The 16,871-nt window shown below is 39.9% G+C and overlaps 1 protein-coding gene across 1 annotated transcript; it reads right to left on the bottom strand.

Annotated features, from left to right (window-relative positions):
- Positions 1-11,619: 11,619 nt before the first annotated feature.
- LOC135493819 (homeobox protein abdominal-A homolog) lies at positions 11,620-16,568 on the bottom strand. Its single transcript, XM_064781401.1, has 2 exons — positions 16,436-16,568; positions 11,620-12,337 (listed from the first exon to the last, which is right to left on the bottom strand). Exons 1-2 carry the CDS (start codon positions 16,443-16,445, stop codon positions 11,862-11,864), a joined length of 486 nt encoding a protein of 161 aa, XP_064637471.1. The 5' UTR covers positions 16,446-16,568; the 3' UTR covers positions 11,620-11,861.
- Positions 16,569-16,871: the final 303 nt, after the last annotated feature.

Raw genomic sequence — 16,871 nt, 5'->3', positions numbered from 1 at the left:
ATCTTAAGGTCTGGCAGCTTCTAGCATGTCTATGAATTAACTAAACCAGTGCCATCACGCTTTTTCGATCCTCTTAAATGGTAACAAAGTTCATTCACATCCACACATTGTTGTTATTTAATTACTATCGTCCGCCTAGTGCGTTTTATGATGATAATTAAGATGCCAATTAACAACGTGAGAAGATAATATTCTGGCAATATAACAATTGATGATGAGCTCCAAGTTCCTCAACTAGCTCCTTCAGGGCGTTGGTAGGCAGGGCACCAACCCATCGCCGGAGTGACTTTCATTCAAATTATGCATGTTGAACAACAAGTGACGAACAGAGATTGACGCTGGGTCTTCGGACCATTAGGCACAGCGATAGCGTTATGATAAGATGGAAGACAATTAAAATGGCGGTCAGTAAAGTCATGATGGACAATGGGCGGGGTGTGCGGCAGCTGACATCAAGGATGACACGGTTCCTGTCCGTGAGGGTAAATAGTTTAAATAAAGATGAGGATGCGCCGCTGTATATGTGACGCTGACGTGACCATCCCTCGGGTCGTCCGTAAACGGAGAACACAATCTGGATTCCAGTTTGTTGGCGTGGTTTGCAAATTTTATAATGTTATAATAAGAAATACATCAGATTGCGCATACTTAAAAGACATCTCCCCGGGCCCCAAAAGGTATTTCATGTATTATAGGGAAATGAAAACCCTCTTGATGTAGCTGATCTTAAAGATTTTTTTCATTTTTCCTTTTTAGGGGTAGGAGGGGGAGGTAAATATTTGGTTTTGCCGATAAAATTTCAATGTTTCTCAGATACTCAAAACCCTTTAGTGCTATGATTGTGGTTACATGGCATATTCCCTTGCTTTTCTTGAGATGTTCCCCTGCCTTTTGCACTGACCGTGAAAAGGCTGGAGTTGTAGGAACAATATGATCACGTTAATCAGATTCATGTAAAGTGCACAAAGAAGGGCAAGGCCTTAAAAAATGTATCAACGACGGTGTGTACGTAAAATTAGAGCTGTGTTTAAAATTTGAGTACGATGTTTTTAGAGGAAGTCCTGGGCGAATAAATGTATATCTTATTCAAATTGATTGACTTAAGAGGTGATCAGAGTGCTTCTAATTTTGGCGGCAGCAGTCAACGCCCGCAGACTCCATAACCGAATCCTAGATGTCCTGTACAGCTATTATGCACCTATAAAGAACAAATTTTAGGAACAGCATAGACTATATCTAGCGAGCTAGACATTATTCAACAAATTTTAATTCTAGGGAAGGACGGCAACTTGACACATTTTAAGAGGCAACCATTAAATTACCAATAAGGATCACACCCTACAAGGAAGGGTCCGAAATTAACCCATGAAAAGTCGTCCGGAAAATATGATAATTTTGCTTTGAATATTTAATTGAGCTTATCACGCTAATGATATAAAAATGATCTTACCAAGAATATAGTAACCAGATATAGAGTAGTCTCTAACGACACACACGATTAAGAGAAGTATGCTGCATAATATGACATATAGGCAATACCAAGAGACTATTTAAGAGAAAAATAATTACAGGCAAAATCTTTCAATAATGATTAACGCATATCGCATATCGCATGGTAAAATTTGATTAATGTGTTCCTGGTCAGAAATAAGATGATGAATGTATTTTGTGGATTTGATTAACCTAAAGAAGATGTCAGGCAGACCAAGACTGCAGAGCGCCGTCTATGGGTCATTACCTTCACATAGAACGCACCACCAAAGTCAGCTGCGTGATTAATGATGGTTAATTTATCAAAATGCTACAAGGATACGTCAGAATCCCGTGTCATCTCACGAGGGCTTATCCGAGATTTAGATCTCCAAGGTCAGTTTTAATTGTTCCTTTTTAAGTTAACAGAAGAATGATATTATACCGTGAAGAATTAGTCTTTCCCTTTTGTCAAGTTGAAACGGTTACCAAGATGGGCTTGTCTGTCTACGGGAAAAGACCAACTGATACAACATAATTGTTGAAATGATTACTGTTGCATTTGTTTGGTGGGAAGGTGGGCAAAGAAGTCAAAGGATATCGTGATAATGAGATTTGATGGAGCTGATGATATTTTGTATTATTGTTGGCCATGGTTTCAGTAACTGTAACAATAGCACCGACGAGTTGAAAAACCTGAGTATTATTTTTGGGCCAGATAGATTTCAAGGAGTCTCGAAAACGAGGAATAACGAGGAATGGCACGATTTTTGGTCTGCAATTCATTTTTTCCAGTACTGTGATCTCACCAACCTGACAGAGGATTAAAGAGTAAAGTTGCGACTTTGAACATCGAGATTATAAATGCAATATTACCTCGATTGGAAAAAGAATAATTGGACAAGTAGGACCAGTGTAGAAGTTTAAAATGTCATGGGAAATGATTCTATCATGCGCTTTTCTCTTAGCTATTGACGGGCATGGCATACATTGCACCATAAACCGCAATCCGAATACAATAGGGCCGGTCACTTTTCCGGTGGGACATTTTCCACTTATACACCGGTGTGGATTTTTCACATTGTCGTTTTCTCCTAGAATTTGAATTAAGACGTTATATGAAGTCAGTCCTTAGGGTTATTGAGGATTCGTTCTTTTCTAGATTCCTTATATTAAAATGTATATGACTTAAATTAGTTTGCGTTCGTTTTTAATGGTAATGTAAACAAACCGTCATCTCGAATTTGAGGCGAAAGTGAGTAAAACATTCAAAATATCCAAGTAACATGCTGCCAATGAAATGATGGAATTATAAAACTTTGATAGAAAAGTTTATGGAATTGACAGGAGGAAATTTCCTGCGATTATCGTAGTTTCAGTATACTGGATAACACTTAAAATCGGCGTTGATGTATATGGAGGAGACGCTTTATTGAGTACATTGTATTACAATTTGAAACGTGAAGTGCTCAAGGTCCTTAAGGATCTTGAATAACAATATCATTAGCACCATCATCATTATCATCATCATCACCATCATTATCATGTCACAACGTATCTTTTACGGATCTTTATCAAAAATCTCTTCGAAGAACGTGGTTTTAATGAAGTAAGAATGGTGAAATGTTCAAGTGTATCATTAATTCGTTACTGTTAATTTGCTCGCACTAATGTTGAAACGTTTCAACGTTTAAAGGCTGGTAACGTAATAGTCTTCTAAAACTATTAGGATCATCATATTCCTCTTTCATGAATAATGCAACTCAGAAATTCAAGAAATCACCTTGACAAGAAACCAATGCAAGAAATTAGGAAAGGCTAATTTCATACGCCATCAAAGGTCTTTAAGAAATTACGTGAAACATTATCCAGTATTTGGAGGGTTGGCCACCAGTTTGCCCTTGACTTGTGCACTGAACCCACGGAGGTGTGCATGCATAATCTGCCGGGGTGCCCTGGGCTAGGTCCTTGGGTACCCATCTTAGCCTGGGGAGTGTCCCAGGTACCCGACTCACCTCGACGTAATCGGATAGCTTTACATGGTTGCTTGGGCATCAGGACGGGATGGAGGCAATTGTTTGGGTCATCCCTAGTTTGCATACCTTTGTGTCACAGGTAGTTAGTGAAACATAATGCGTTTTCTTCTTTCGCGGGAAACACACCGGTTTGAGCACTTGGCGCGCATGTAGTTATTGCTATTCTATTGTTCATGACATGAAAGACTGTTTTGAATATGAAATTATGGTTATTTGTGGAACAATTCCTACAATCGTGGCGCTAATGATACCATTGGATTACAAATATCGAACACAAAACAGCAATTTTATGTTGAAGATTATTTGTAACATTACTAAAATCTTATTCAGATTAAGGATGAATTTCGGTATATCAGTCCGTGCCATTCTCTGGCTGTTATTTCAAATAAGAAAAGGCCAAATGACATTTACCCAGTTAGGCTTTTAGGGAACAGGCATCATGAAAGTCACTACTGCGTATGTATCTTTCTAACAATGCATCTTAGTCAAATCTTAGTCAAATCTTGCTTATCGTAATTAAAAAAACTTGGACCTTTCTTTTAAGGTGAATATAAATGAATCCTTGTGATATTTCACACAACAAATTTCTAAACATAATTATCGTTTGTTCAAATTTTGACCAAAATATATCAAGTTTTTTTAGGTAACCAGATTTTCCTCACTTCCCGTCAGATGGTGTACGATGTTCTGGTCCCAAGAGGCAATCCAACCCTAATGCTTTGAAAAAGGATGTCTTCAGGATACCTCTACTAAGAAAAGGGATATTGCGCTACATCTATAACATTCGTTGCCATGCGAGGAAGTCGCGTCAGACAGAGGTGTTACCTTGAACCGCGAGCCTTTATACCAACTAAAACCCGAGGGGAACTCTCGCTTGTTCGGAAACTTCCAGACATCCGCAACAGTGAGACTTTCATTCACCCGAAACAAGTGTCAAGGTCCGTCCTCAAACAATGGTGACTTAACTTTAACCAGCTAGAGGCGTTAGCTAATTCTGTAAATGATCGCAGCTCGGGTCAGATCTTATTCCTCGAGGTACAACTGAATGTTTAGCCACTTAGGTTTAACAAATGAATGCAACAGAGAGAAATCACGCCGGATGGATAGACGCATTCTCGTAATGAAGATTTTATCGACTGGCCTCTTTTGATAAAATGTCCCTATTACAACAAAGAGGTTGATATTTCAATCGCAGTGATTCTCCGTGTTCGTTCAGCCGCGAACTGATGGCCCGACTTTAAGCTTTGTAAGATTACGAAAGCGTGCCGAAGACGTGGAATACAAGTCTTGGCGGAGGAATCCATTGCACATCACGTGGCAATAAACTGTGTTTGATATCCCCAGCGGAATGATCAGCTAGTATACAATATAGACTGGTAGACTCCCCCGGGATAGGGATCACCTACACTTGAGCGGGCTAGACTGCGACATACCAAGGCCTCTTCACAGTCGCCCACCCCAGCTCCCTCGATTCACAGCGCAGCTTCCCCCAAGAAATATCTCAAAACACCAAATAACATTTCACGGTTAATCTACCATCCTCAGGTGGCCATTCAGAGAGGATTGTGTTCGGATACATTCGGCTAGCCTCGGGTGCAGTGACGTCATGTTCGGCAATAGAATTATAAGTCAGGATGTCAATATCTTGAGCTTGGCTATTGTATTTTATTGCTGTTTCGTTACCCATTATTGCATAGCTTAGACAAAGGGTCGCCTGGTATCAAACGACGCCGACCGTCCGTCGAATTTGATCGCTTCAAATGTTTGTGGAGAATTCAATCAGCTTTTCATTGATATTGACTAAAACACGTGCTGGTTGTTAATTAAGCAGGGAGCAAATTTATTAATTACAGTTAATAAGTCAGGAAGTGGGTCTGCCTTACCTTCTTTGGAGTTCAATAGCACTATAACTAACCCCTGCCTGGAGATATTCACACCGTATCTAACACTGCAACAACTGATAGAGACAGTTAAACATTGCCGATACAAAAGAGATAGCCATCTAAAACTGCGAACCGAACCTCGTTTATGTAATCGAAAAGAAACTGTATGTCAAGGACCAAGACAGGTTGGGAGTTTTGGTTTATTAGGGTATTACTAGTATCAATAAATGTCTTTGTTTGGTCTTTATGGTCGTGACTGGAGGATATGGGTGATGTCATTACCGAGAAAGTAATAACACAAAGTTAATAGCCAGCATCTTTTAGAACTCCAGGAAATTGATCTCTTTACGCTTGACGCCATGCAATACATTCAGAGACAACTCTTCCTCTTTGGCAGAGATTATACATGTAGCTTACTTGTTGCCGCTGTGAAAAACTGGACACCATCTTCAATACTAATCTAATTGTTATTTCGAAACGCGGTCTTAAAGAGCAGGAACCAGATCAGATTAAGTTACACGACGTTGCAAGTAGGGGTCTGGCCTATCTCACAGTACATCAATACTATTCATGATTATATAGAATATGACAATCGCTGAATCAAATACAACCAGATGCCTCTTTCTGAAGACACTAGTCACATGAAGAATACCAATTTGACCCACTAGCTTGTACCTATAGTCTCCCGTTAACATAGCTTGATAGCTTTCAACAAGAGGCCTTCGGTATCGTACCGACATGTTATTTTGGTGAGGGCGTGGCGATGATCTCCTCAGAAAATACTACAGTTTTGGTAAGTGTTGTTGTACGATAACGGTCTGCAAATTGAGTTCTGAGGTCTGCATTGAGTTCAAGATTCTCATCATAGCGTTCCAATGCCTACACGTCCAGGCCCCAGCATACCTCGTGGAACTCTTAGCGCCATACAACCCGACGCGTACGCTTACGTCTGCGAAAAAAAAACGGTCTCGCAACGCCAAGGTTCTGAGGCTCCAGTTTTGGCGGGAGAGCTTTTATTTCAGCAGCTCAAGTGTTGTGGAATTCCCTTTATCAAAGCGTACGCCAGATGGACACACTTGATATATTCAGGAAAGGCCTAAAGACGGAACTATTCAGGAGGCACTTTATCGTGCGAAAAAACAGTTTACTCACTCGTAGTGGCGAGGGGGGGGGAGGCTTTTGAACATTTGTAAAGTGGAAATAGCGCGATATAAATGTAACTTTACATAGTTTACCTACTTACTTACAAATTCGCCGGGTGGTATCATCAACAAGAGTGGCGATCAGTTTCATTACCCAAGCCAGCAAATGGGTGGCCAACAAACACCGAGTGTATCTCAAGCACCTGTAATAGGTTTGAAAAGCTGCCATGCCAAAATATAAGACCACAACAATATATAAAAGAGCTCCAAATATTGTAAAAATCGCCCAAAACGGGCAAACAAGGTTGTCAAGAGGTGTCCTGATTTTTCGAGTTTGCCCTTAACGAGAAAGCCCGGCGAGAGAGGAGGATAGCCTTGACCGGTCAAGTCTTTCTCCCTAAGTTTGCCGCCTTCATTCTACTTATTCGCCCAATGGGGGTACTTCACGTTTTATATGGGCAATGTTCCCACGGAAGGATATTTTGCGACAAAACATTCCAATTTTGAAAATGGGACATTCCCGTTTTATTAACCATAATGTGTAAGTTTGGCATGTAGAAAATATATTTTAATTTAAGGATGAGTATAGGTGTGTGTGGGGGGGGGGGGGGGGGGGGTCGAAAGATAAATTAAAGGTCAGGATATGTTCTATTATCTTGTTGGCCAAACTGCCTTTGCATTGCAGAGAAAGGTATTATGTACCGCGGTCACCGAACAACTAACAACTCAGAAGCCTATTGTATAGGGCAGTGCACTTGGCTTTCCTTATGCATTTTCCTTTAGCCTCATTATTGTTTTTTTCTTTTGAAATGAAAAAAAATGAAACTTGACACGCTTGAACACATAATGTGCAGGCGTTCATCGTGTTCATGTGGAAGTTCTATGAATAAAAAAAGAGAAAAGTGTATTTTTTTCAAAATTATCATCCACTTCTTTATTCAACAATATAACTCTTGAATATGAATACTTGCATATAATACAAAATAAATAGCATATTTACGAATTAAACATTTAACCCTGAAGCCAAATGTATTGTGATTGCATAATGTATACATCAACGCTGAGCACACTTTCTTTCTTGAAATGTTTACAATCAGACACTATTGCCAGAGCCCACGTCATATTTATCGTGAACCCGCCGACTATGAAAAGTGCGTGACATGTCATTGTCACATGATCAGACCTTTTTTTAAATATCCAGAGACAGATATTTCATCAGCATTAACAAAACAATTAATGAAAACTCTGCAAACGAATCCACCAGAGACACACGTAATCTGAATGTCGATCTTTGTACAGCCTAACCTCTCAGTCTATTAAGGACACCCTCGGGACTGACGAATGCTGTCCTTAATAGAGAGGTGTCCTGATTAGAGAGGTCAAATTGAATGGAAACAACCAATTTGGGACCAAAACTTGTGTCCTTAATAGAGAGGTTGTCCTTGATAGAGAGGTGTCCGCTAAGGGAGGTTCCACTGTAGTTCTTTGCCTAGACCTTGGTGCGAGCGGGCTTTGACCGTTGGGCTAGGTCTGAGTTCTTTTAACAACGAGTTCAGTCAGGCGCAGAACAACGTAAATACTGTTGGCAGTATGCTTCGGTGAACGACTAAAAAATTGCAGCACCTGCAACGAATTGTACAAAGTACATCGACATACTTTCGTAACAATTGAGGTTCAAGTGTATAAGGCAACTTGGTACTGGAATATATTGAAATCTTTAAATGCATAGACTGGATATTACATGAATAACAGTGATTGAGCAATAATTAGATGCAAAAAAAACCAAAGAAAAATGCTGAAGTGCTAAGGTGGACACCGAAAATATCTCGGAACTTATTCAAAGACACGCAGGAGTCATTTCCTTTATGTACATTTTGTCAGCTGCATGTCGTCGTTACTATTTGCATTGCTTCTCGTTCGTGCATTGGCTGAATTGATAACTCAGGAATGCGCAATATTCAAGTATCTACGGAAAAAAATGCTTCTTTCGTATTAAAAAGAAATGAGCGCCAGTGTACCTACTTTTTGTGGAGTTTCGCCATGAAGAAACTGCATACGTTGGCGAGTTATAAAGACTAAATTTCAACTTCCGTCTGAACCGAACTGTTGTAAAAAATCAATTAAAATGATTTCTTCGAAGATTGTGTCTGGCAGTTATTGAAGAGTTATGTCATAATAATATAACTATAGTAATTAAAGTAATAGAATAGTTCATTATGACATGATTATATTGATAGAAGAGACTTCAATGTTTAACCAACTAGATTGAACCTGACAACAGGTAGAAACTGAGAAATGTTTAATGATGGTTCTCACAAGCACAATTCACAATGTCCCACGGATGTATAGTTTGATGTTCAGATTGTTTACTAGTTTCTACTAATTATGTTTACTGTTTCTACTAATTATGATTTGAATATAAGTAGCATGTCTCTCCGGAATCAGCATTTAAATGGTTGATGTTTACCATATTTTGGCAATGACCACCTTTAAAATCTGGCAATCTATCGCATGGGGTTAAAAACACTAGACATGCCAGAGATTGATCAATTCAGACAACAATTTCCCTCTCACGACGTAAAGACCTTTTAGGCATTCAATCCGTCGAAAGTACAGCATCAAATGCATTGGCGCTAAGGAGTATTTTTTACTTTGTTTTGAAAAAAATATACCAGATCAGCCGATCTATCCTTTCAAGAATTGATAAAGACTATTTGGAACGTTCGAGAAGTAGAATAAATGCATTATCAGATAAGAAGAAAAAAACCGTGACCGTTACAAATATTGGGGAAAAACTAGATGCGAGAGGATGAAGAGAAAAATGAAACATTGAGGTATTGCGACCGAGTATATCTCATTGAACACAAGACAATTGCATAGAATTCGTTGTGAAAGAAACACTGACAACCTTTAGAATTAGAGTGAAGAACAAAATATTCAAATAGATAATGTAGCCTCGATATTAAGCAGGAAAGGACAATTACTGAGACACACTGTCATTTTGCCAAACCGACTGAGATTTCACAGAATGCGGGAAAGTATCATACTATACTCTATAGTCAAACGTGGTGTTAAGAATTAATTTATGCTATAGCATTATTGGCGTTTTCTCAGATATGTTGCGGCAACTATGTTTTGAACAATGCATATTTGCTTGAAGAATACATTTTATGATTTCTTCAATGACGTGCTGCAGTTGGTGACTGTCAAACAAGGGCTTACTCTAAAAGTTGGTTCGTGTACAAGGTTATTTCGGTATGAGAAGATCTAAGAGAACACTCTCAGATGTCTATGGACATGTGCGTACGAGATTTAAATAGTACTACTTAAGGCACATTGTAAAAGGAAGGATTGTTTCTCAATAAGCATGATAAGGCACATAATTATAAACCGGTATTAAAAGCCGTTTTGGAAGACAATGACTTGATAACCAAGGGCTTGGACTAAGTCCTGGACATTTCTTAGCATCATCTGCAACATTGTGTTTTTCCTTGACACAAGTTTGAACACCTTAGTTGTGAATGTACGAAAGCCCAGAAGGCTCATTTCGAAATTCGCAATTCAAAATTCAAAATTTGACTTCTAAATTCGAAACTTTAACTTGACCAATGACACGCCGTCTCACAACACTAGAATTGATTGGCTGGCCAATCATATCACTTCCACATTACACACTGTTCAAAGCCGCCTTAGTAACTCATCATGTATGCATTGTATGCCCTCGGCCTAGGGCATACCATTGGTCAATTTCAAGTTTTGAATTTCGAAGTCGAGTTTTGAATTTAGAATTTCGAATCGCTTCTGGGCTTTCTTATTAATGGGCCAGATACTGCCTCCCAAGAAGCATTGAAAAATAAAACTTCACCTGACGGCCCAAAGCCACCCAAACCTTCCAAACATCCTGAAGCAGTGCTCGTTATCTACATAGCTTTACAAAACATTTTCTACAATAATGTACATCGATTTACATCAGACAATCTTTAACTTATTGTCTAAAACAGTTATTGCACAAGAAAAAAAACACGAATCAAATGCATAGTCTGTTTGAGCAATGATGATACTGGCCGGCAGCTTAATGGGACGTACAAGCATGTCAATATATGGAATGTACGGTGGCCATCCTCAAAACTACTGATTCAAGGTAGAGTCTCTCGACTCGACACGCGGATGTATTTAAATTCCGCGCCAATGCTGCTATCTGGAACTTAACCTGTAGATAATTAGTAATCCCCTTTCTAAGTTAAATGTGCTCGGGCTGTATGAAGAAGTAGTCGTTCTCGTTAGTGGTTAGTTAGATTACACCCGATATAGCCTAACGGTATTATGCGAGGTAGTATGTAAAATGTTAAAACGAGCCAAATTTAACAAGCCAAACTAAACGAGCCAAATAAACGTTTTAAACCTGAACTGAAAGATAAAGTTCACCTGTAATATTCATTGTAGGATTCGGTCAAGTATGTTTATGGCATAAAATGTATAAATATCATTCACATAGTCTCATTCAGTTTGGTTCATTTCAAGTTTGGCAAGGTGCACCAAGGAATGCTTCATTCATTTCATTCAAATATCAAACTTACGCTTTGCAATCATCTTACATCCAAACGTGATCTTAACTTTCAAATTTAGAATGTTTATCTGGTTCGTTTAGTTTGGCTTGTTTCATTTGGCTCGTTTCAACATGTACTACCATTATGGTATGAGGCCAAAGTTGGTTGGTCCAGGCAAAAAATGTTCATGTACAGTTTTTGACTCTGCAGCCCAATAGGGCAAACATTGCAATTTCATGTATACATGTAGTTTTGACTCTGGAGCCCAATAGGGCATGTTTGAAGTCAATAGAATAATTTGAATTAAGATCTCTCACTAGGGTGAATTCGAGTTCTCATGAGCAATCAGTGGAGATGATGGCGTCAACTGCTCGTCCATAACCGTTAGGCAAAATTGGTTTCTACAACCATGTAAAAAACTATCTATCTATTCAAGGTACTCTAGTTTCTTAGATCTTAGACAGTTTCTAAATCATTTCGTTGTACACAGTTCTATCGGAACATTGACGTATCATCAACATGTACATCGGACAACTGGTGTTTTCCCACCAACTGTCGATCCGAACAGAATAAATCGAATAGCATCGATCGAAGATTGTCGAACCAGCACGTGCACGATTTCCAAAATAACATCGAAATGAATATTCAGAAAATGGTCTTATATCTGTGAAACTAGAGTAAGGGGTAAGCACATTGTTTGTGATTCTACAGATACAGCTCCGACAAAATATATTTTTGTTCCCCCACAAAAATACCCATTTCCCACTATACAAAAAATAACTACTAAATAGTTACTGGGGATTTGCGAATTGTTGGACTGGAATGATCACTGTCATTGTTCACTACGTCACAGTCGAGTTCATGGTTCGAATCATGATCACTGACATCAATGTCCTCAGAGTCCATATCAGAATCGGAATGTAACTTAGTACAGTCCTCCCGATGGTGATGTTTGTCAAAGTCCTCTCCTTCCTTCTCGTGTTTTGTTTTCCCGGACTTAGAGGAACACGTGCGTAAACACCGACACTTCTCCCTCCGGTCCGATGTTCCCTCCTTCTTATATTTAACCCGGCGATTCTGGAACCAGATCTTGACCTGTTTTTCGCTAAGATTCAGATAGGTGGCGATTTCGATGCGCCTCAGCCGGGAGAGGTACATATTTGAGGAAAACTCACGTTCTAACTCGAGGAGTTGCGTGCTCGTGAAGGCTGTTCGGATTCTTTTACTGCTCTGAAGATCGTCGTTGGAGTTGTTGACACCTATAAATAGAAAAAGATGAAGGAATTTAAGAGACTTTTAAAGACGCATCAATGCACGAGAATCGGTTTACTTAAGGTTGGTGTTGCTCCATCATGTGAATCGAATGTTGCTTAGGAACTGCACGAAGCCCACAGACAAGAAATCTCGCGAAATAGTGTCCCCATTCTAGCCTAACTGCATTGTAAGGAAAAGAGGCAGAAATGCAGGTCAGCTGAGTATATTTGACGAACATGGCTGACTGTCTAAGATGGGAACGCGAAGAAGTAGAGGACGAACATCACTGGCAGTGCTTGAGAAAGCCTTGACCTGCAAAGGAATGTTGTGGCTAAAAAATGTAAAGAAAGTCTTTATTACGGCTTTTTAATCATCGAAGGCATTGGGGGTGACGCCAGATATTTAATGTCGACTGTTGCTTAGGAATGCCACATCTGCGGAATGGAAAACAAATATTACAGAAAGTCATTGAGATAGCCTTGACCTGCTTGCGAAGTGGTGTGTAATCGCGGGCCTGTACGCTTAAAACGTTGAAAAAAATTTAGGAAAGAAAGAAATGGGAATCGGATTACTTTTGGCGGGTGTGGTTCGATCTTTGGGTTCAGATGTTGTAGAGGAAAGCCCCGTCTGTCGAAACGGAAAAAAAACAAAGTCATTGAGAACACATTGACCTGCAAATGGTTGCGGTGGTTGACGAGAGACTTCATGCCATACTGTTCGGAATTTATAAATTGCTAGCTTGGTGATAAATCCTGAAATGTCTTAGATAAGACCTGGAGATTTGATGCCATTTTAGAGTTACTTTACGAATGATAAGGATAACGCCAAAATATAGAGCGTCTGATACCATACAGGTTACACTCAGCAATGCACGTTGCACCAAATGCCTGAGCATTTTCTACGGATTATGAAAAATAATGGCTGTTCCGTGTTGACGTGGTTTTATAGCTTGCCAATTCATTCTTTTTAATACCGAAGAACTTTTTTAAAATCTAATAACGAGGGAATGGGTTATAACTCAAAAATTTATATCTCGAGAGGTTTATTCACTTTTAAAGACGCTACCACAGACAAAATGAGTTCTTCGAAAAATTCACCTGGAACTGGAAAGCACCTGTAAGTAGCTCTGTTTCTTATTTCTCAACCCGTAGTGTTTAAAGTGCGCAAGTGAATAAAGGACCGGGATTGCTTGGAGAAAGGGTTACGATAAAGATCAGAGAGTTAGCGCACGAGGACGTGATATTTCGCCACTAGTCACCACAGCTATTGTCCACGATATCGCCCAAGAACAAATGAGGCGAAAAGGAACCCGCGGAACAAAAAGCAATCGCGGAGTGAAAGAGGGGTCTTTGTGGAACACGTCAGTGCAATGAAAGCCAAAACTGAAATGTGCTACAGCCATTCACGGGCTGACGGCAAATCGTGGAGAGATGGCGCCCGGACTCTTGAGGGAGCTCTTTTGACGCGATGTCCCGGGTATCACAGAGTGTCTTCAACAAGATAATGCCTCAATATCAAGGGTCAGGATTTCAGAGGATTTCTTTATGCTCTTTGAAAGCCGATAAATGATCTAGCGGGTTCTATAATAGGTGTGCTATCTTATAGTGCGAAAACATGAGTTTTGCATGCGTATCATTGTAAGCAAAGCGTGACGCTATTTATAGTCAAAATGAAACATTTGTTGAAATTTAGTTCATTGGTTTTCATTTGTAAAGTGATAACTGACACACTCATCTGTTTTTTTAGAAGTGGGCGTAATCTTTCAAAAAAAAATGTAAAGCATTTAGAATGGAAATTATTGTTACAGAATACTTCGAGTTAGACTCCATCGAGCTTGTTCGACCTCCAATCGTTGCACGGAGATGCAATTTTTGTTTCAGATACATGTACCCGCCTCGTTAAAGTGTAACATGCAGTGTTCTTGAGCTCGGCATTGTGGGTTAAATTACAATGGGAGAACATCCAATAGTTTGAAATTTTATAGACTTGCATTAATACTCGAAATCTCGACCAGTGTTACTTTTGGTGCCATTGCAAAAAAATATCATAGGTTTTGGGCACTCCCCCCCCCCCCCATTAACCATCTAAATCTCTAGTGGAGTTGGAAATCAAAATGATTGGCAGACATATTAGTCATAAAGGGTTATGTATCACAGGGGTCATGTGCCGGCTTATTTACTCCAAAAGGTCACCAAGCGAGCTGAAAGCGAGCAAAGAACAAATTGTCAACACGATTATAAATCGGAAAATAATGAATCGAAAATGACGTATTCCCTGGTTTTTGCCACGTCTTAATGGGCAAAAGCTGAATTTGATTCGCGAGTCTTTCACTGGAGCTTTATTGACTAATTTCAGACATTGTGTTCTGTAATCATGCAATTTGCGAAAACCAAATAAATTAGAAGTGAGAGTTCTTTTTGTCAAACTTCGGCACGGGTTTCGTGTCGGAAAAGCAAACAAGGTGCCCTTGGATAAATTTGTACAAGCACCTGCGACTGACCCGTTACGGCGTCCCAGTGCATTTTTGCGGTGAATGGTGGAGTTGTAAAACATTGCGAGCCGTCCATGAAGGTCATTTCAGTTTTCTTTTATTCTTCCACTGCAGAAAAAGGAATTAAAATCTACCTCCCAAGGGCAGTGATACGCGCTGCCCAGCGCCGAGTCGCGTTCATCTCGTCCATGGCCAATTTGTGTGCGGCAATAACGGATCTTTTTCTTTTTAATTGCTTTTTAAGGATTAAGCATTATTAGTTAATAAAGAATGAGCTATTGTGCAAGTTCATTTTCAAGGTGACGGCCAGGACCGTCCGCATGGCTTCGGGCCTATATTAGCGTGAACAGGAACGCATGTAGAAAAACTGGCCTCGTACAATGATAGCAAGGCAAGCCATTTAAGCATGCCAATTAGATATGAAATTCTTGCAGAAAGGTATTTGAAAGTAGTGAAGAATAAATGTTACAGGTTTTGGGTTGCCAGTGGTAGATTAAGTCATTGCAATATTCGACATTATACCCGAAAACAAGTTTTTCCACCAATCAGTGCATTATTTATTGGATAGAATGAAATAAGCAATTACAATTGAAACCTCCACGCAGTAAGAAAAAAAACTGAATAAAATCCATATATTTTTATATTGATATAGTTCAAGTATACTCTGGTGTCAAGTTGGTTTTGAAACGACACTCAACACCATTACAGATCGGCAGTTCCTATCAGTCCCGCCAGGTGCCAGCATCTGCCAGGAGGACGAAATATTGACGGTGCTTGCTCCATGTATCTGGACGCAATTCACAAGAACCAGTCAAGGCCAAGCAGGACGGAGCAGACATGTAAGGCTATGGTTTTAGCGACCGGAGTGGATTTTAGAGTCGTGGGTATTGCTTACACTAGCCATGCACACACTGTCTCTGGCTCCACTAACGCAATTTAGATGATCAGAGAGGAGACATTATGTTTAAGAGAACCCGAAACCTTTTTTTTATTGGGAAATTGTTAATAAGAGAAGGAGAGTTGACGAGATACTCTTTCTGAAGCCAGTTCGGGTTACATAAGGTTTTCGGTCTGTACTATTATTGACAATTGATTAAACTCTGATTTTAGGAGGTGGACATGCAATATCAAGCTTATCTTAGACAATTGAGTTGATTATAGATGTAGCTGATAATAAGGGAAATGAGTTCGACACTACTGGTCAGTATGAAACTTGCGTCTGGGATGACCGACTATTATTTGACGTACTCATGCATCTCAAATCTTCTTTTAGGCCTAATTTTTCAAATACATTGTTGAAGGGCTATGCAGAATTAACGGGCGAATGCCAATGAATGAGGTTAAGTTATTGACGAGGTAGGTCTAGTTATGAAGTGATGTCGAATTCAATCCGGGGTGATTCTTTCCAATAACGGCTCTTCAACAGCAGAGACTCATTGTACAACACTGTTGGACAAATCGCGAAACCACTCACCTGACCTAAAGAATCTGCAAGATAGGAACCATTTTCTGCAGGAGATACCGACAAAATTTGGCGGAGGAAAAATACGTTCTCCATATGTTTAACAAAACCTCGAAGTATAGAATAAGTTTATAAAAGGGATCGACTTACCTAAATTCATATATCTGAATCTAATAGGGTCCGATAGCCGTTCTCGAGGTGGCGGTGAATGGGAACTGGGCGTGAGCGAAAGGGACGTAGGCAGCGTGATAGGTGAGGGTCGTGGCGGACTCCTGTACGACGACTGAATAGATTGTCCTGTGGTTGCTGCCAGAGAGGCCAAGGATGTAGATATGGGCTTTATCACAGACATAGACGAAGCAGTCACTGGAACAATCCCCGCAGTGGGGGTACGTATACAGAGGGGGCAACATACTCCGAATAAATCAGTCTGAGACCGGGGATGGCAATGAAACGGGTAACCGGGAAGCCCGTGCATCAGCGGACGTTCATGATGGGAGATCTGAGCGCTGCTCAAAAGCGATGACTGCGATTCCTGCGCTGCTTGCTTTTTCACAAGTAAAGAATCCACGAAGAATGACCGAGA

The sequence above is a fragment of the Lineus longissimus genome, chromosome 9 (assembly GCF_910592395.1).
Source record: "Lineus longissimus chromosome 9, tnLinLong1.2, whole genome shotgun sequence".
NCBI lineage: Eukaryota > Metazoa > Nemertea > Pilidiophora > Heteronemertea > Lineidae > Lineus > Lineus longissimus.
This window is presented reverse-complemented; position numbering and strand designations above follow the sequence as displayed.